Source organism: Engystomops pustulosus, chromosome 4, assembly GCF_040894005.1.
Source record: "Engystomops pustulosus chromosome 4, aEngPut4.maternal, whole genome shotgun sequence".
NCBI lineage: Eukaryota > Metazoa > Chordata > Amphibia > Anura > Leptodactylidae > Engystomops > Engystomops pustulosus.
The window spans coordinates 176171560-176191530 of NC_092414.1; the positions used below are offsets into that span (position 1 = coordinate 176171560).

Here is a 19971-nt window from a genome sequence, read left to right on the forward strand (position 1 = left end):
CCTCCCTTCTCTGTGCAACTTCTATGTAATGTAAGTAGTAAGACTTATCATAGGTTTTTTAGCCTTCTGTCATAAGGCTATAAAAATTTCCCATCCCCTCTTAAAAGTGGGACGAGTGAAGCTTGTTCAGGGGGCTTCCCTAGCAATCAACTCTCTTATATGGACATTTATATCAGCGTGACATAACGGAGGATGGGGATGGATGCTATACTTTGTATCTGTCCCCCTTAGTCCCCAAAGGCTGACACTGAGTGTGGGTATAGCTTGCTGCAGCTTTCCAACCGGTGTTTTCCACTGAATGTACATTGTGCAGACAGAGGCAAAAAGGACACCTCCATCTGCCGGTATATGGCTATAGATACTGACTGTATTAAAAAAATAAATAAATATTAAAAAAAAAGTCTGAATGAAGCCTTCGATTTTTCAGAGTAAGGGTGGATTCACACTGCCGTTGCCCGCTGTACCGTAGCATGGCGGGCACACGGCAGCGAGCGGGGAGAGGAGGAGGTGAGCGCTGAAGATATCACATACAAACTGGTCTGTAATATGAGGAAAGGTTGTTTTAGGCGCAAATAACGAAGAAATAGCCAAGCCAAAACAAAGGTACATGTGCCCCTTTGTATTTTAACCCCTTCCCGGAACGTGGCATAATATAATGGCGCATGGGTGGATAGAGTATCCTCAAGAGCTAAGCGCTTTCCATACTATGTGGGTGTTTTCTGCATATTGCAGCAAACGCCCACTGGCACCGATCACGGGTGTTAACTATTTAAATGCGTCCCGCAAAGCATGCGCTCCACCATATTGGATTTGATCACCACCCCCTGTGAGGTCATGAGGGGGCGATGATTGGTTGCTATGACAAGCAAAAGTCTATACTAGACTCCCAGGCCTGTCATTCAGCCTGATAAGCTGGAGGCAGATGCTTAGATCACCAGCAAAGCTGCCATACACTGCAATAATGTAATATTACAGTACTTGGTGAAAGTGATCAGGCACCCAAGGGTTAAATTACCCTTAGAGGTCTAAATAAAAACATAAAAGTTCAAATCACCCCCGTTTCCCTAGAACTGATATAAAAAAACAAAACAAAACCACACCTCCATTAAAAAAAAAGTTATTCCCATGGTGAATCCCGTAGTTAGGGCCCAAATCGACACTTTTTTGCCATTTCGCAACTGATAAAATTGAAATAAAATGTGATCAAAATGTTGTACAGTCCCCAAAATAGTAGCAATGAAAAAGTAATCTCATACTGCAAAAAATGAGACCATATACATAACTCTATGCTGTAGTATGAAGTTATTAGCGCCAGAAGATGACAAATTCATTTTTTTTTATATACTAAAGGTTTTCATTTTTAAAAATCTATTAAAACATATATAAATTTGGTATCCCCGTGATCGTACTAACCCAAGGAATAAAGTCGATGTGTTAATCAGAAGAAAAGCGAAACTTGTTTTTTCACCAATTTCACCACATTTGGATTTTTTTTCCCAGTACACGACATGGAATTTCTTTATGAACCATGTCTGGCATTTAAAAAAAAGTATACAAATCTACATCAACTGATGATACTATTGTAATCTTCTCATCCATCACGTCCCCCGGATGTTTTACGTAGTCTTTCTCAGCATGGCTGACATTTCTGTACAAGCCTTGTCTCACTGTTTTTTAAATAAATAACTTCAAAAAATTTTTTATATTTTTGCACAATATATCTATGGAATGCTGTCTTTCTGTGTAGGCTTTCACGGCGTGGAATATTAGATACAGTCACTGGAAAGTAAAATTTGTTACACAGAAAACAAGCCCTCACACAGCTCTGTACACGGAAAAGTAAGGAATTGATAGATTTTTGAAGGTGAGGAGCAAAAGATGTAAAGACAAACTAAAAAGGGCCAAGTGGTTAAGGGGTTAAAAGTAAATGACTACTAAACTTTTCACATCATTTTTATTATGATCTTTCATTTTCTTAGCAAAAGCAGTATACAAATTGTAAAGCAATAAACACATGAAATTCGAATGACAACATAACCAGATCACAACAACTTGGCCATACAAGGCTTCAGGTAACAGGATGGTAAATGCCTGTGCGTCTATACATGGGGCTGGGGTCCTGGGCCCAAATTCATTTGCAGTTATCATTTTTAACTCAAGACCCAATATAATAAAAAAAAAGTTACCTGGGCTGCTGAATTCAGTACAGTGTGCGCATTAATGCTAATGACTTAAGAGCAAATAAAACCCTGAAATGTGTACATTAACTTAGGAATCAATTATTACTCCAGCATCCAGGTGGTCACCTATATTACTCTATATGTGCGGGAGGAAATGAAGGGACCCCATTATTTGGGTAAACAATCTACAATGCAATGGAATACTCAATCCTGTCTATAATGTCCTCTCATGTCACTATATTGGCATCTTAGACCCAAACGCCCATCTAAAGGACATGTGTATGTATCAAAGGACATCATTTTCATTTTTTTCAGGGGGTCTTCACTTCCCATCAGGTCATCTAATCTAAGGAGGCCCCTCATTGGCTGAAGGAGGTCCCCAGACCTCTGGAACATTCCTCTGGGTGCATGCCTAAAAATTGAGAGCACCCAGAATCCAGGATAAAGCTACCTGCACATGAACGTGTAATGTTGTGAGGCCACAAACAACGGATACGTGGTCAGTTTTTGTGGTCCATGTATCCGCAGTATGTTTTCAGTTTCTGAGCTGTAGGCCGACAAAAACAGTCCGTGTGTCATCCGTAGTAGATACACAATGATGGCACTAGCTTATCCCTACTTGAAGGGTCCCATGATTGTATTTGCAGATCAGTTCCTATTAAACACAGACTCAATACGGATGACACCTGTGTGTTATCAGTATTTTTCAAAGTCCTATTGAGAAGGTCCTGGCAGGATACACGGGCAGGGATGGGACCTGCTCTGAGATTTCTGTAGCCTCCACCCTGATCAGGTACAGGGGATTATGGTGTCAGTGTGCCAGCCGCAAAGAATCTCAGGTGTACCAGTATGTATTATACTTTTACTCCCACACTGGCCCCTTGGTGGATTTGACTATTCCTTAAAAACCCCTTTAAATAATAAGCCCAGATATTAACGTTTTATTCACCAAGTTAAAGAATAAATCAGACTTTGTAACCTTGATGGTTTGTAATACCTGCAGCATAATCTACCACATAGCACAATGTTACACACATCAGGGAGGAACTATAAATACTGTAAAAGTCACCCATTTTTAATGGAAAACATAAAGGCTAAAAGCCAAGATTGAAAGAAAACATAATACTATCACTACTTTATTCTAAGTCTATGGAAAGCCTGACCTGGTTCTCTCCTCAGAAGCCTCTCCAGTTACATACAAGGAGGTTGGCACTTCAAAATATGAAAGAAAATGTAAAGAATGAAAATTCATATCACATATTACAAAAAAAAAAAAAGAAAACACACAGAAACAACACAACGTACAGTGAAATATAAATGTACTATACAGCTAACCTATATACAAGTGCACTCATATTACAAAGTGTAGACACCACATGAAGAGAGATAAGGCACTGGACCTGTATGGATTGTACGTGTCCTGAAGATTCGCTGCCAGCAGAACTTGTGTTACACAATGGGGGAGATTTATCAGAAGTGTCTGAGAGCAGAACTGTTCTATTTGCCCACGGCAGCCAATCAGAGCTCAGCTTGCATTTTCCTATAGCTGTTTATTAAATTAAGGCTAAGCTCTGATTGGTTTACATGGGCAACTAGGACAGTTTTACCTCTTATGATAAATCTCCCACAATATGTCCGGGATTGGATTTTTCTGCAGAATAAGTGGCTAACAGTATGAGGTAAAAGCTATTGAGTGGGTGATTGTAGCAGAAAATAAATTACAGGATGAAAGGCAATGTTGGTCATTTCCCCATGGCGGCCATTTTTATACACCCGCCATACTTTCTAATGCAGGCGCTGGAATGGGGTAAAGCCACACTGGAATTGGTCCATTATCCCAGCGCTTGAATACTTATTGGAGGAAATAAAGAACTAATGATATGTTACATGATTTTAACACATAAAAGGTCAGATACTGCTTGGTAATTATCAAACATCAGTGGGTCCTTTCCTCATCTGGACCAGAACCACAGGTATCCTCAACAACAGGGGAAGCACAGCTCTGATAGGAGTCTTAGAGCATCTAGTCCGAGTTCACAGTCACTCGTCCAGAGACACATCAGGTCTCTAATACGTACAGTGCTAGAGATTTCAGCTCTCCTACAAGTGGTTGAGGTGTTAGTCCATTACATAACAAGGGTCTCGGTAAGAGAGAAGATAAGGATTGGTATTGTCTTATGGTACTGCTTCAGTCTCCTTAGGTTCTTCACTTGGTTGAAGGTTTCCTTTCTGTACCTCCAGTTCCTCTGCGCTCACCATAGCCGGGTCTATCGCTGCGTACCTGGTGCCATGGAACTGACGCAGGTGAATCTGGGAAAAGAAAAAATAGTGATGACGTCTGACATCCTTCCAACACTGAACGTGTTTTCTGAAAAGCATTAATTCTCCAACATAGAAGAAACTGGAAAAAAAATTACAGTAAAGTGCGACTGGGAACAATGCAACCCAACCCAACCAATTATATACCACAAGTTAAAAAGAACATAAAGGGGGGACTCTTCAGGAACAGAAAAACATGGCCGCCTTCTTCCAAATTCAATGGTTGTGTGTGGTATTTGCACCAGTGCCGAGCTCCAGTAAAAAGGCACGACCAATTGATGATGATGATGATGATGAAGAATTGTGCTTCTATATCTAGGGAATATATGTCATAGATCATGTGTAAAATCCCCATATACTGCCTTACTGGTTATACTGGGGGAAGGGGGTCATGTCTTAAAATAAACAGATAATATCAGTTCTCGGAAAAGGTGGAGAAGTCCCGATCTATCAAGATATGATAACAGTTATTTGCAGCACTAAACTCCATAACGGAAAATAGCGCCAAACTATCAAAAATACCACTTTTTATAAAATTTTTATATCAAAAGATCAAAAGGTTGTACAGTCCGCAAAATGGTAGCAAAGAAAAAGTCAGCTCAAAATGTAAAAAATTACTCCTCACACAGCTCCGTACACCCAAGCATGAGAAAGTTATTAGCGCAAGAAGATAACAAAACAAAGACATTGTTTTTGTTCAGAAGGGTTTACATTTTTTTTTTAAGTGTATTAAAACACAATAAAACCTTTATAAATTTGGTATCCCAGTTATCAAACCCACCCAAATAATTTAGGAGACATGTCATAAGGAGTGCACACTGAAAGCCATAAAAAACAAGCCCACAAGAAAAGCCCACAGTGCAATTTGTAACGCAGAAAAGAAGCAATCACAGAGCTCTTTACATGGGAAAAAAAGGTAGGGAGCGATAAGCGGAAATGCAAACTCAAAAAAAAAGAGCCTGGTTGTTAAGGGTTTAAGAGATAAAATAATGAAATAAATACCGTATATACTCGTGTATAAGCCGAGATTTTCAGCACAAAAAATGTGCTGAAAAACCTCACCTCGGCTTATACACGAGTCAACTTAAAAAAAAAATTATAATACTCACCCTCCGGTGTCCGGATGCTCGGCAGCAGCTCCCGATTCTCTGCAGCGGCTCCTCTCCTCTCTTCTTTCTTCACTGGCGGCTCCCGGTCTCTTTGCTTACTTCGCTAGCCAGCAGTTGCGTTCATGCGATCAGCAGCGCCGCATCATAGTGTGCGCCCGCCGGCAGATCGCATGGACGCGACTGCCGGCTGGCGAAGTAAGCAAAGAGACCGGGAGCTGCCAGTGAAGAAAGAAGAGAGGAGCTGCCGCCGAGGTTCGGAAGCCGCTGCGAGGACCGGGAGCCATGCCGAGCATCAAAGGTGAGTATCGTCGGAGGGTGAGTATTAAGTTTGTTTTTTTTATTCGCTTGGCATACTGGGGGCAGGCTGGCTGTATACTACATGGGGGCAGGCTGGCTGTATACTACATGGGGGCAGGCTGGCTGTATACTACATGGGGGCAGGCTGGCTGTATACTACACCCTCGGCTTATAGTCGAGTCAATAGGTTTTTCCAGTTTTTGGTGGTAAAATTAGGGGTCTCAGCTTATACTCGGGTCGGCTTATACTCGAGTATATACGATAGATAAATAATAATAAAATAAATAAATAGTTTTGAATTAACCAGTCACCAGCAGCCATCGTTATTTGCTGAAGCCAGGGTGCATTGGTCTGCAGAGAAAGCTGTATAATGGTATCAAGTGATGAGGGGTAACATAGAGGAGAAGAAATCAGTGGAGGTTTAAAGAAAAGAAAGTGAAAGTTAGATGCAGTTAGAGAATGTGGAAGGTCTGCCTGACAATATGGGTTTTTAGGGCACATTTGAATGTTTGGTAGTTAGATATTAGCCGGATAGCTCAAGGTAGTGCATTCCAGAGAAAAAGTGCAGCTCGGGAAAATTCAGTAGGGAGGTTTGATTTGAGAAAGAAAGTAATCTTAGATCACTGGAGAAACGAAGAGCACAGTCTGGGCGATAGACAGAGGATGGCAAAGCGGTAGAGAGGTGTAGCATAGCGTCGGGATCAATAGATCATTCTGGCTGCAGCATTTAGAATAGATTGGATAGGAGAGAGTTAAGGTAAGGAAAGACCAATCTGTATCACATGAGTTTTTACTCATAGAGAACTAGAAGGATTTGTATAACTGTGTCACTAAGTGGGGTTGAACTAAGCCTTGTGAGACAGTTTTCCTGCACACAAGGCTCATTGAAATCGGGAGCCAGCGCCAGACCACCCCATCACATTTAATAAGGCCAGAACCTCTTAGTAAATCCAGCGTGCCATAGGGGAAACAGAGTTTAAAACCCCAGTATCCCCAAATCCCCTTGTCCCCCAGTTAGTGAGGTTCATATAGCACCATACACCGCTGACACTTACCTGTACATAGAGGTTGACTTCAGCACTCCTGCACAAATATGGAAAGTTCCCCCCAGTTTTCAGGTGTGCCCTCCTTGCATTAGGGTACAGCTTGTACATTTCTTCTTTGGCATCTGTTGAGAGAGCGCTCTGATCGAATACCTACTCAAAGAAAGAATAGTAGAGAAAATTTACAGTTAATTTTTAGCTATATTCACCATTAACAATGCCGGACATCTCCCAGCAGCGTGAATAAGCTATATGTTTTTTTAGGAGCTTTGCTTCAGTACTTTTGGTATAAAATAAAAACTTTTATTTTTTAATGTAAACAAAGCAAAAGTGCTTGAGCAGGCATCACCAGAGCCACTCATGGTTCTCTGTCTATTACTCCCCGCTCCCAATGGCACTTCTACCCAAACTCCCTGCACCCCCTCAAAATCTGTGCTGAAATCTTGTGTCAGTACAGAGCTCATAATCGTCAGAGAGCAGGAGTGGGGGCGCCAAGGTAGAAGTGCTTCGGGTGGGGTGTAATAGCCAGAAAGCGCCAATGCCCCCCTAGAGCACTAGTGCTTCTTCTACATAAGGTATAAAATAAACTTTTATTGTTAAGCACTGAAGAAAAGCTCCTAAAAAGCATATGGCTATTGTATACACCCCCCCCCAGGTTGTCTTCTTTATTCTTTTGTGCAGACTGGACACAAACTATGACGTCAGCCACATGTGTGCATGGACTTGTTGCTGCCAGCACACAGGAAGCAAGAAAAGGACCTGCAGGGTGTCAAAAATATTAAGTCGCCTTTGTATGTGCTGGGAATACTGGAAGGGGCTGGCTATATATTTTACGGGGGATGGCTGGCTGTATACTACTGGGGGCTTGGTGGTTGGCTGGCTGTATACTACTGGGGGCTTGGTGGTTGGCTGGCTGTATACTACTGGGGGCTTGGTGGTTGGCTGGCTGTATACTACTGGGGGCTTGGTGGTTGGCTGGCAGTATACTACTGGGGGCTTGGTGGTTGGCTGGCTGTATACTACTGGGGGCTGGGTGGTTGGCTGGCTGTATACTACTGGGGGCTGGGTGGTTGGCTGGCTGTATACTACTGGGGGCTGGGTGGTTGGCTGGCTGTATACTACTGGGGGCTGGGTGGTTGGCTGGCTGTATACTACTGGGGGCTGGGTGGTTGGCTGGCTGTATACTACTGGGGGCTGGCTATATACTACTGGGGGCTTGGTGGTTGGCTGGCTATATGCTGCTGGAAGGTTGGTGGTTGGCTGGCTATATGCTGCTGGAAGGTTGGTGGTTGGCTGGCTATATGCTGCTGGAAGGTTGGTGGTTGGCTGGCTATATGCTACAGGGGGCTTGATGGTTGGCTGGCTATATGCTACAGGGGGCTTGATGGTTGGCTTGCTATATGCTACAGGGGGCTTGGTGGTTGGCTGGCTATATGCTACAGGGGGCTTGATGGTTGGCTGGCTATATATTACAGGGGCTTGGTGGTTGGCTGGCTATATGCTACAGGGGGCTTGATGGTTGGCTGGCTATATACTACAGGGGGCTTGATGGTTGGCTGGTTATCTGCTGGGGGCTGGCTGGCAGGCTATATACTAGGGGGAGATCTCTGATCAATGCCTTTCCCACCCTAGATTTATACTCAAGTCAATAGGTTTTATCTAAATTTCTTTTGTGGAAAAATTCAATGCCTCGGCTTATATTTGAGTATATATGGTATAGTCACGCTGATGGGGGCTACGCAGAAGCATTAATGGTGGATACAGCTAAAAGTTAACGGTAGATTTCCTTAACTAAGAAAACTACACATGGACAACAAGGGGTAATCTCTCTACAGATGTTTTGGGCATGTCCTCAGGATAGACACATAGGCAGCTTGATAAATGTGCCCCTAAGAGTAAGAATGTGCTTAGTTGCCCACCAACTGGCAACCAATTACAACTCCCCTTAAAAATATTCATGAGCGCTAGTAAAATGAAAGCTGAGCTGCGATTGGTGGCCATGGGCAACTAAGCACATTCTTACTCTTGGGGAGCTTGATAAATCTGCCCCATACTGCACATAGCAGTTTATGGAACTCCTACAGAATGGAGAGCACTGCACATATAGGTAGTGGAGCAGTACCGCTCTGCCCTTATATACTGTATATATCAGTGGCACTGCTATTATGTCAATAGGTTATAAATATTTAACAATTAATACAGTATGGATGGAATATGCTGACGTAGAGAGAAGAGGTACACTCACGTCCATTATGGTGACAGCGATGTCCCGGATTTTGTGTGGCTCAACGTATGAGTTCTGGCAATTCAAGGTGAGACGAGATGCAAGCTCACTTTGGTTGAGACTTTCCAGCTAAGAATCAAGAAAGGGATTAATACGCGGAAGCCCTTACTTACAACATTTCTATTATGACAAGTATATAGAGGCCTATAAGAAGCACCATCCAGGAATGAGACCGAACAGGAGGAATAATGGAGCTTGACACTGATAAGACCTTTAGATACAATCCATCCACGAGTCAGTCACACATGAGAGATATGTAGTAAAGACCTTTAGATACAATCCATCCACGAGTCAGTCACACATGAGAGATATGTAGTAAAGATCCATATAGCTCAGTGTTCAAACCATTAAGTGCCAAGAGAAAGATGGGATCCCATCCACGGAAAGCAAAAAAAGACTTTCCCAAGATAAAACTCTCAGATCCCATCCCATTCTTACCACCAAATATAAAGCTTCTTCATGGAGCCACAATAAATCCACCCAAATGTGTTGGCAGTGTTTACAGTGGTTTTTCATAAGCTACAAATACTGAATTGTGCCACAAAAATCACATGGTAAATTCCTTTTTTTTTGTCATATAAATGTCCAGAAATTATCTACTACAAGGACAAAAATGAGGGGAAGACAACAACAACCAATCAGAGCTCAGCTTTCTTTTTCCCACAGCCGTTTATAAAATGAAAGCTGAGCTCTGATTGGTTGCCATGGGAAACTAGAACAGTTTTACCTCAGACACTTCTGATAAATCTCCACTTAATGTCTTAATACAGATCATAATATCAATTGAGTTCAGTTTGACATTAATGTCACTATAAGACCGTATGTTTTTTTTTTTGTTCTGTAAATACAGCTGTATGTTGGTCATAAATGTAGGATGTTTTTCACCCGTATGAGCACGTATGGAGCCTTATCCGTATAAAATACCATGGGCTGGCGGGTTTTGGCTGGCTGAATGCACCTCCCACTGGTTCTGGTCTCCCTGGATGTACGTGCGGATACCACACGTATATGTAACAACATACAGCGCACAAACATTTGCCGCAACATATATTTTATACGCTCCCATAGACTTCTATGTACTGAAGAAAATAGAACATTTTTTTTTTTTTTTTTACGCCTCGCTCACTTTACAATACGGTGGACATACGGCCATGTAAATGGATGGCCATATTGCCTATTGTAATTGGGCCATATGCTACACGTATATATGGCCGTTTTCATACGCTCCGTGTGAATGAGCACTTAGAGAGCAATGCTGCATGGTGACTGTAACTTACAGAAAAAGTATTATTAGGTAAGGATCACTTACCCGGTCTACCATGAAGTCAATGGCATCGGCCATTACCGGATCCACAGGGCCAGAAGAAAAATTCCCCAGGAGAATCTTCTTGAGCATAAATGCAGGCATGAGCCAGAAGCTGCAAAAAGAAAAAACATTTATACCCGTATTATCAATGTCCATAGGGGTATAGTCACTTTTCCAGCATAACGCCCCTTTTAAAGCAGGATATCATTCCCATCAGGCTGTTTAGCAGACATCTAAATCTGTGGGGGCAGGCCCCCAAAAGCTTCAGACCTTTGACCAGATCATCTGAAGTCAGAAAGCTTGGTTTTGGTACATGTACTGGCCATCCATAATGGTATCCGACATGTCTGATGTCCAAGGCACAAAACAGCCACAAATACATGATGAGAGCAAGACCACTCCTGGTTCTGGCTAATAGAGATAAATGAGTATCCACACCTCCTCTACTGTCCATATGCCCTGAGAACAAGGTACCATGGTGATCATTGCTTTATCTCAACTTAAACTTCTTATTAAGTTAGTTACCGAAATAACCACCAAATTTTCAAGGAGCTATTTAATGGCGGCCATTGAAACATTTTCAGTAATCTGGATCAATCAGCTCATTCACCTGTTTGCTGTCCATGTTTGGTTGAATATGGATGTATCACTGAAGGCATTGCACAGGATGAGAGACTCGACTCTGGGAGACTTGTGCGTGTATTCTGCAAATTTCTGGGCCAGAAAACCTCCAAGTGATGCTCCAAACAAGTGAACCTATGCATAGGGAATACAACAAAGGGTTTGGTTTAGATTAGACTACTCTTTTCACATTACAAACACAAGGACCTGTATTCCCAGATATTGATGAGCGGTCCCAGTGACATTCGGAGCCCCAACAAGCGCTACTTAAAAGGAAATCTACCAGGAAGTTAAACAAAAAACAAATTACACATACTCCACTATGATCCTCTTCATCCTGATCCCTGCGCTGGTCTTCTTTACTATTGACACACCGGGATTGCCAGGCAAAAAGACATATAAAAGCCTGTGAATTATTCACGCCTCTCGCGCCTTCCTCGCCTGGGAGAGGGAGGTGACATCACGCATAAAGCATGCATAATTAGCAGCCCGAAGCGCCGGACATCTTGTCCCTGCGCTCTGGCCTGCTAATTAGAAGTCTTTTTGCCAGACAATCCCCGTGTGTCAAGATTAAAGATGACCAGCACCAGGATCAGGATGAAGAGGAGCCTAGGAGAGTATGTGTAATTTGCCTTTTAAAAACTTACTGGTAAACTTCCTATAATACTCAGTGCTGGCACTGATCGCGTGTTAACTCTTTCAATTCCGTGGCAGTATTTTACTGGTCGGTGGTGCCTGCGCCATCGTCGTCTGCCGGGGGCATTTAAAGAGTCAACACCTGTGATTGGTGCCAGCACCGATCGCAGGTGTTCAATGGGTGAGGAGATGAGCTGAACCCAAACCCAAAACTTAACTTCTGACTGCAGTTCAAGTTTGAGTTTGGGGGAACTGAACCAGCAATGTTCAGGTCCACTTAGTACTATTCACAGACCAACTGAAGTACATGGGTAGGTGCTAATAAATTATATGATTCTCAGCCACTCATGCGCATGTTTCCCCAGACAAGAAACGCAAATAATCTATAACGTTGTCCTCTTACCTTATCCAGGTGCAGATCATCCAGAAGCTTACGAAATCCATCACAGAATTCTAGATGATCCCAATATACAGGGTACTGTAGCTGGAAGAGGCAGGGCAAGGATTACTCAAAAATTGTGTAATGTGTCCTTATGAGAACTGCTGCTTGTAAGTGAAGATGAAGATTTTGCACGTACTCCTAGATGTGGAGAATCTTGTATACTGGGTACAGATCAGTACTTACAGCGATGACTCTGTATCCCCAGCCGGTCAGCGCCAGGATCTGATGGAAGAAGACGTCTGCTGTGCCACTGACTGGAGGCAGGAATATAATGGGACAGCGCACACTCCGGGGGCCAGCGTCATACAGGGACCACACTTTACTGTCATCATCATCCACAATGATCTGAGGTTAGGGAGAATTACAAATTACTCTGTGACCCTGTATAGGCTTTTACTACACACTATTAGGTAAAGACATCAACAAATCACTGTTTTAATAGGTACGTTTGTCATTAAAGCATATTTTTAGTAAGGCAGGGTTTACTACCAGCTAGTTTTGTATCACAGCCCCTACCCCTAACATCCCCCCTCCACTACATGCTGCTAGCAGGGAGCCAGGTTCATGTAAAATAAACTATTGATGTGGCAAGCTAATGGTCACATGCCTTAAAAGGAACCTTCACCAGCTTTTACCCCACTACACTACTAGTCCCCTTAAGGTATGAAATGTCCTTTATAAAATGCCCTCTTTTATGTGACATCTCACTTGTTTACCTTTCAGATGCCGATTCCCATTTATCGTTTTCAAGCTACTCCCTCCCATAGAGATGTGTATTCCAGTGTGTACAGTGTGTGTCTATGGGGGCTGCATGAGCTGAAATCTAACCTCCTTGTGTTTGGTTAAACAGCTCTGAGAAGGGAGGATTAACCCTTTCACTTTCAGCTTAATCGTTGAAATGGATGCTACAGCCAGGGAGAGAGCAGAAAGGGTTAACACTGACAGCTGTGTAAGAAGCAGGAGAGGAGAATAAGGCACAAGTCTGCAATCTGGTAGACAGATTTGCCATAGCAATGTAAAAGTAACATTGTAACTAGGGCTCCATGTATATACTCGAGTATAAGCCGAGACCCCTAATTTCAACACAAAAAACTGGGAAAAACTATTGACTTGAGTATAAGCCGAGGGTGGGAAATGCATTGGTCCCAGCCCCCTGTAGCACACAGCCGGCCCAGCCCCCTGTAGCACACAGCCGGCCCAGCCCCCTGTAGCACACAGCCGGCCCAGCCCCCTGTAGTAGGAAAAAAAAAATAACACTGTACTCACCTTTCTGACGTCTCGGGTCCTTCAGTCCTCTTCGGATTCTTCCGCTCCTCTTCGGGTCTTCACACTCGGCCGGCACACAGAATGACTTCAGCCACTTGCCAACGTCATTGTTTGTGAGCCGCCAGCATCGCGAGGGGACCTGAAGAGGAGCGGAACTTCCAGAAGAGAAGTGGAAAAACCAAAAGAGGATCCGAAGGACCCGAGGCGGCACCGGAGCATCGAAACAAGCATAGGACCTACGGGTGACGTTGGCAAGGTAAGTTTCTTTTTTTTTTCTTGACTTGACTTATACTCAAGTATAAACGGTATATAGGTTTTTTGTTTTTTTTAAATGTTCACAACTCCCCCAACTATATCAAAAATCATCTGAAATTACGGTTACTCTTTAAAAGGATATTCCCTATACTCATTTAATTTATCTGCCATATACTGTATATACATTTCTTCAATTGGATGTTATTTAAATGACATTTTCCTGCGTAAAGATAACTTCCTATAAATGTATCCATAAGAACCCTTAGAAATGACATAGCTGTCCTTGGATACAACCATGACTGCACTCTTCCAGCGGGGGCCAGACATGCACTATTTAGGAGCCCGACCACCTGGATTCAGTGTTTATTACCACAGGATGGCTGTGGGACAAGCAGTAACCATTTTTGTACATTAAAGTTGATTGACAAACTGTACACCATAACTAATACCAGGTGCTTCAGATGTATTATGAAGCTACTCATGGAGGGGGGTGTCTAGTTATTTTGTCCCAGTAAAATCTGATCACATCTGATCATGATCCTGACTTTGGTAATTTTGCTCCAACAATAAAAATCAATAGCGCTGGAATGCCCAGAGCCGCGGCTAATCCGGATGTTGGACTTTGTTTCGCATTGTGCAATATTATGTAATGCTATAATCGGATTGCGTACCAATATACCCGACAATACAAGGTGTACAAACAGCTTGAGAGAAATAGAACTATATCCTGACTCCATTGTAATCAGGGGAGCCCCATTTTTCAAGGCAATTCCTTGAACCACATTATCGGTCTTTCCCTAATGATTAACCCGGAAGATGGAGTTAATTATTAAGTGACAGCCAGATCTTTATCAGTCCCGTATGATTCATAGTACAATGTATAGATATTATCACTGGTATAAAGTCCTTCATATAACATATATATATTACATATACACACACACACACACACACAATATATACATTATACCCCTTGTATAAAGTCATGTGGGAAGATGTGGATATTAAACATCACAGTGTAAATTTTATGAATATATAGTTAACCTTATACAGGTGGTCCCCTACTTAAGAACACCCGACCTTTAGATGTTGGTAATTTACTGTACTTTATCCATAGGCTATAATAATCAGCTGTAACGGTGATCTCTTTAAATAAGCTTTATTGTTAGTTCTGGTTCTTATGACAATCCAACATTTTTAAAATCCAATTGTCACAGAAGCCAAAAAAATTTTGTCTGGAGCAACAGTTATAAAATATACAGTTCTGACTTACATACAAATTCAACTTAAGAACAAACCTACAGAACCTATCTTGTACGTAACCCGGGGACTATGGTATTATGTACAACTATTATATACATAGTGGAAACTTTATACGTCAGAACCACACATGACATGTGTTATGTATATCCAGACACTACAGTATATCTCTGCTCAGACACTACAGTATATGAATGGAGAGACTGCTACATAAAGGTAATGTGTATCTGGGCAGAGCCTGTAGATCAGGGTGGTCTCTACGTACCCTCTTCAGTGGGACGGTGCTGCGGAACCAGTTGTAGTCCGGGGAGATCTTGATGGCTCCCATGTTGCTGGCTTAGAGATCAGGCAGATCTGTGGGGAGGAGAGGAGGCATGTGATGAGTCAGTCTCAGGAGTCACACAATGCAACCACTTACACACTAAGCCTCCCCTCTCTGCTGTGCGCTGACGGGAGGAAGGACGTCTCCACCAATATCTCTAGAGGCAGCTCCAAGGGTTGAGATCCACATGGTCACAGATGATTGATATGTTCCGTTATATGATGAGCAGTCATAGCACATAGAAGATGACATTATATGGAAAATCTCTTGTTACAGCACAGCCGTCTTATTGGTAAGTGCTGATACACAGTAGCACTGGAGCACCAGATAAAAAAGGTAAAAATATCTGCATCCAGGGAAGAAGTCCCCAAGCAGTTGTGACCATACAGTGCCAGGTATTGTCCCTGGAGATCTGTGTAACCATACCTTTATGTATGTAGCGGCAAGACTGAAAAATTTATATATATATTCCAGGATTGTAGCTGGACTTGCAGCCCTGGTGGAGACTCCTGTTCATAGTGGCGTCCAGCAGGTATAGTTACACTGAGTTGCAGTGGAAATGTGGGGTAAATTCCCTTGCTGATAGACATCCCGTTGAAAGTAGAAAGCAAAAGCATCAGCAGTTATGGCCCGCCCCCAGCATAATAAGAAGCTAGCATAAGGATGAGTTTCACCAAAATGAAAGATCACTAGTAAATAGGAAAGGTATATCAAGAAAACTCATAGAATTCAATAACAATGCTTCCTTTAAAGGAAATCTACCACCAGGATGAAGGATTGTAAACCAAGCACACTGACATACTGGTGTGTGCCGCCTCTGGCAGGATCTGATCTTCTTTAGTATGGATTTTAAGAAAAAAAAAGGCTTTAAAACTTAGGCAAATGAGCCTGAGGGGCTCCAGGCTCCATTAACACCAATGGAGACCAGGGCTCCTCAGGCTAATTTGCAAAATTTTAAAAGCCTTTAAAAAATAAATCAATAATAATTTTAAAAAGGTATATAAGAGGCTAAAAGAAAAACAGATCCTACTAGAGGGGGTACACACCAGTATTTCAATGTGCTTGGTTTACAATCCTTCATCCTGTTGGTAGAAATCTGCAGAAAAGTAGCTACCAGCAGTGTGCATAATTAAAGGGGTTGTCCACTTTCAGCAAATATTTGATATGGTTTGTGTAAGGAAAAGTTATTCAATTTTCCAATATACTTTCTGTATCAATTCCTCATGGTTTTCTAAATCTCTGCTTGCTGTCATGCTATAAAAGCTTCTATTTTTACTTCCAGTGGATATAAATTTGTGCCTGTGATGTGATGGACATGCATGTGCACTAACCGGTATTATCACAGAGAGTAATGGGAGATGTGTGGTAATAACGCCTCATGCACATGCATGACCATCACATCACATGGACAGATTTCTATCCACTGGAAGTAAACATAGAAACTTTCTATAGAATCACAGCAAGCAGAGATCTAGAAATTCAAGAGGAATTGATACAGAAAGTATATTGGAAAATTGAATAACTTTTCCTTACACAAACCATATCAATAATTTGCTGAAAGTCGACAACCCCTTTAAAGGGGTTTCCCATCAGAACAAGTTCTCAAATTTTTATCCCCTGGTGATGTTTATACAAAAACGTTTTATAAAGCTATAAAGACGGCAGACACGCGAGTTCTAGGAGTCTACCATCAGTAGATTGGGTGATAGATCTCCAGCCTGCACATCAGTATTACACGGATCACATGCTGTTACTTACACGGTAGAAAGTCAGGAAACAGAAAGCAGAAGTAATAATCCTACAAGAGGAGCGGATGTGAGATCCCAGGCATGTGACCTGCCAACAGCACACAACATACAGAAAGTATGTAGGAAAATTGTATCAATTCCTTATGGAGTTCTATAATCTCTGCTTGCTGTCATTCTATAGGAAACCTCATCGGTTACTTCCACTGTCACCTCCTGTGACCAGCACATAGCACGGCAGTACAGCGCCTCCCTGTGACCAGTACATAGCACTGCAGTACAGCTCCTCCCTGTGACCAGTACATAACACGGCAGTACAGCGCCTCCCTGTGACCAGTACATAGCACTGCAGTACAGCGCCTCCCTGTGACCAGTACATAGCACTGCAGTACAGCGCCTCCATGTGACCAGTACATAGCACTGCAGTACAGCGCCTCCCTGTGACCAGCACATAGCATTGTACAGCGCCTCCCTGTGACCAGCACATAGCACTGCAGTACAGCGCCTCCCTGTGACCAGTACATAGCACTGCAGTACAGCGCCCCCTGTGACCAGTACATAGCACGGCAGTACAGCGCCTCCCTGTGACCAGCACATAGCACGGCAGTACAGCGCCTCCCTGTGACCAGCACATAGCACTGCAGTACAGCTCCTCCCTGTGACCAGTACATAGCACTGCAGTACAGCGCCTCCCTGTGACCAGTACATAGCACTGCAGTACAGCGCCTCCCTGTGACCAGTACATAGCACTGCAGTACAGCGCCTCCCTGTGACCAGTACATAGCACTGCAGTACAGCGCCTCCCTGTGACCAGTACATAGCACTGCAGTACAGCGCCTCCCTGTGACCAGTACACAGCACTGCAGTACAGCGCCTCCCTGTGACCAGTACATAGCACTGCAGTACAGCGCCTCCCTGTGACCAGTACATAGCACTGCAGTACAGCGCCTCCCTGTGACCAGCACATAGCACTGCAGTACAGCGCCTCCCTGTGACCAGCACATAGCACTGCAGTACAGCGCCCCCTGTGACCAGCACATAGCACTGCAGTACAGCGCCTCCCTGTGACCAGTACATAGCACTGCAGTACAGCACCTCCATGTGACCAGCACATAGCATTGTACAGCGCCTCCCTGTGACCAGCACATAGCACTGCAGTACAGCGCCTCCCTGTGACCAGTACATAGCACTGCAGTACAGCGCCCCCTGTGACCAGTACATAGCACGGCAGTACAGCGCCTCCCTGTGACCAGTACATAGCACGGCAGTACAGCTCCTCCCTGTGACCAGCACATAGCACGGCAGTACAGCGCCTCCCTGTGACCAGCACATAGCACGGCAGTACAGCGCCTCCCTGTGACCAGTACATAGCACTGCAGTACAGCGCCTCCCTGTGACCAGTACATAGCACTGCAGTACAGCGCCTCCCTGTGACCAGCACATAGCACGGCAGTACAGCGCCTCCCTGTGACCAGCACATAGCACGGCAGTACAGCGCCTCCCTGTGACCAGCACATAGCACGGCAGTACAGCACCTCCCTGTGACCAGCACATAGCACTGCAGTACAGCGCCCCCTGTGACCAGTACATAGCACTGCGGTACAGCGCCTCCCTGTGACCAGCACATAGCACTGCAGTACAGCGCCCCCTGTGACCAGTACATAGCACTGCGGTACAGCGCCTCCCTGTGACCAGCACATAGCACTGCAGTACAGCGCCTCCCTGTGACCAGCACATAGCACTGCAGTACAGCGCCTCCCTGTGACCAGCACATAGCACTGCAGTACAGCGCCTCCCTGTGACCAGCACATAGCACTGCAGTACAGCGCCTCCCTGTGACCAGCACATAGCACTGCAGTACAGCGCCTCCCTGTGACCAGCACATAGCACTGCAGTACAGCGCCTCCCTGTGACCAGCACATAGCACTGCAGTACAGCGCCTCCCTGTGACCAGCACATAGCACTGCAGTACAGCGCCTCCCTGTGACCAGCACATAGCACTGCAGTACAGCGCCTCCCTGTGACCAGCACATAGCACTGCAGTACAGCGCCTCCCTGTGACCAGCACATAGCACTGCAGTACAGCGCCTCCCTGTGACCAGCACATAGCACTGCAGTACAGCGCCTCCCTGTGACCAGCACATAGCACTGCAGTACAGCGCCTCCCTGTGACCAGCATATAGCACTGCAGTACAGCGCCTCCCTGTGACCAGCACATAGCACTGCAGTACAGCGCCTCCCTGTGACCAGCACATAGCACTGCAGTACAGCGCCTCCCTGTGACCAGCACATAGCACTGCAGTACAGCACCCCCTGTGACCAGCACATAGCACGGCAGTACAGCGCCTCCCTGTGACCAGCACATAGCACTGCAGTACAGCGCCTCCTATGACCAGTGTATAACACAGCGCCCCCTGTGATCAGTACATACCAGGCCTCTATCAGTCCGTACTGTGCCGCTCTCCCTCCGGTGCACTAGACGCCCCTCTCCACCTGCTTCCGGGTTCTGTCACACAACGTTGGCCACGTGATCAGTCACATGTCTCGGCTCGGTTCTGTTTATCCAGACGATCAGAGCCCGTGACGTCACTGTGTGAGGTAAACTTTCTGTTCTGCTCATTTACTCCTCCGTGTTACCTCTAAGCCGCGCGGTAACCTGCTGAATGATGCAGCTTTGTTAGGAGCCGTGTACAAGCGATCTCCCGCTCTGAAGCCTAAAACCACAAATCCCAGCATGCTCTGCGCACAACGATCCTGTATCGCGCACCCAGCATACGTCGCGGCTGAGCTGTCACAACTACTGCAGCACGTGGTACAGGGCAATTTCGGGTCATGTCATGGGGTGAGCGGTGACGTCACATCAAGTAGCCGCCATTTTCAATTAGG

General features: G+C 44.4%; 1 protein-coding gene across 2 annotated transcripts; it reads right to left on the reverse strand.

The window, feature by feature from the left end:
* Positions 1–1937: 1937 nt before the first annotated feature.
* SPG21 (SPG21 abhydrolase domain containing, maspardin) lies at positions 1938–19884 on the reverse strand. 2 transcript variants are annotated; one of them, XM_072148637.1, is made up of 9 exons: positions 19517–19884; positions 15284–15372; positions 12421–12582; positions 12199–12279; positions 11149–11294; positions 10542–10650; positions 9194–9301; positions 6961–7101; positions 1938–4490 (listed from the first exon to the last, which is right to left on the reverse strand). In XM_072148637.1, exons 2-9 carry the CDS (start codon positions 15344–15346, stop codon positions 4356–4358), a joined length of 945 nt encoding a protein of 314 aa, XP_072004738.1. In that variant the 5' UTR covers positions 15347–15372; positions 19517–19884; the 3' UTR covers positions 1938–4355. The 2 variants fall into 2 exon arrangements, with proteins under 2 accessions (XP_072004738.1, XP_072004739.1); XM_072148638.1 differs by lacking the exon at positions 19517–19884 and adding an exon at positions 17099–17242.
* Between the last annotated feature and the right edge of the window lie 87 nt (positions 19885–19971).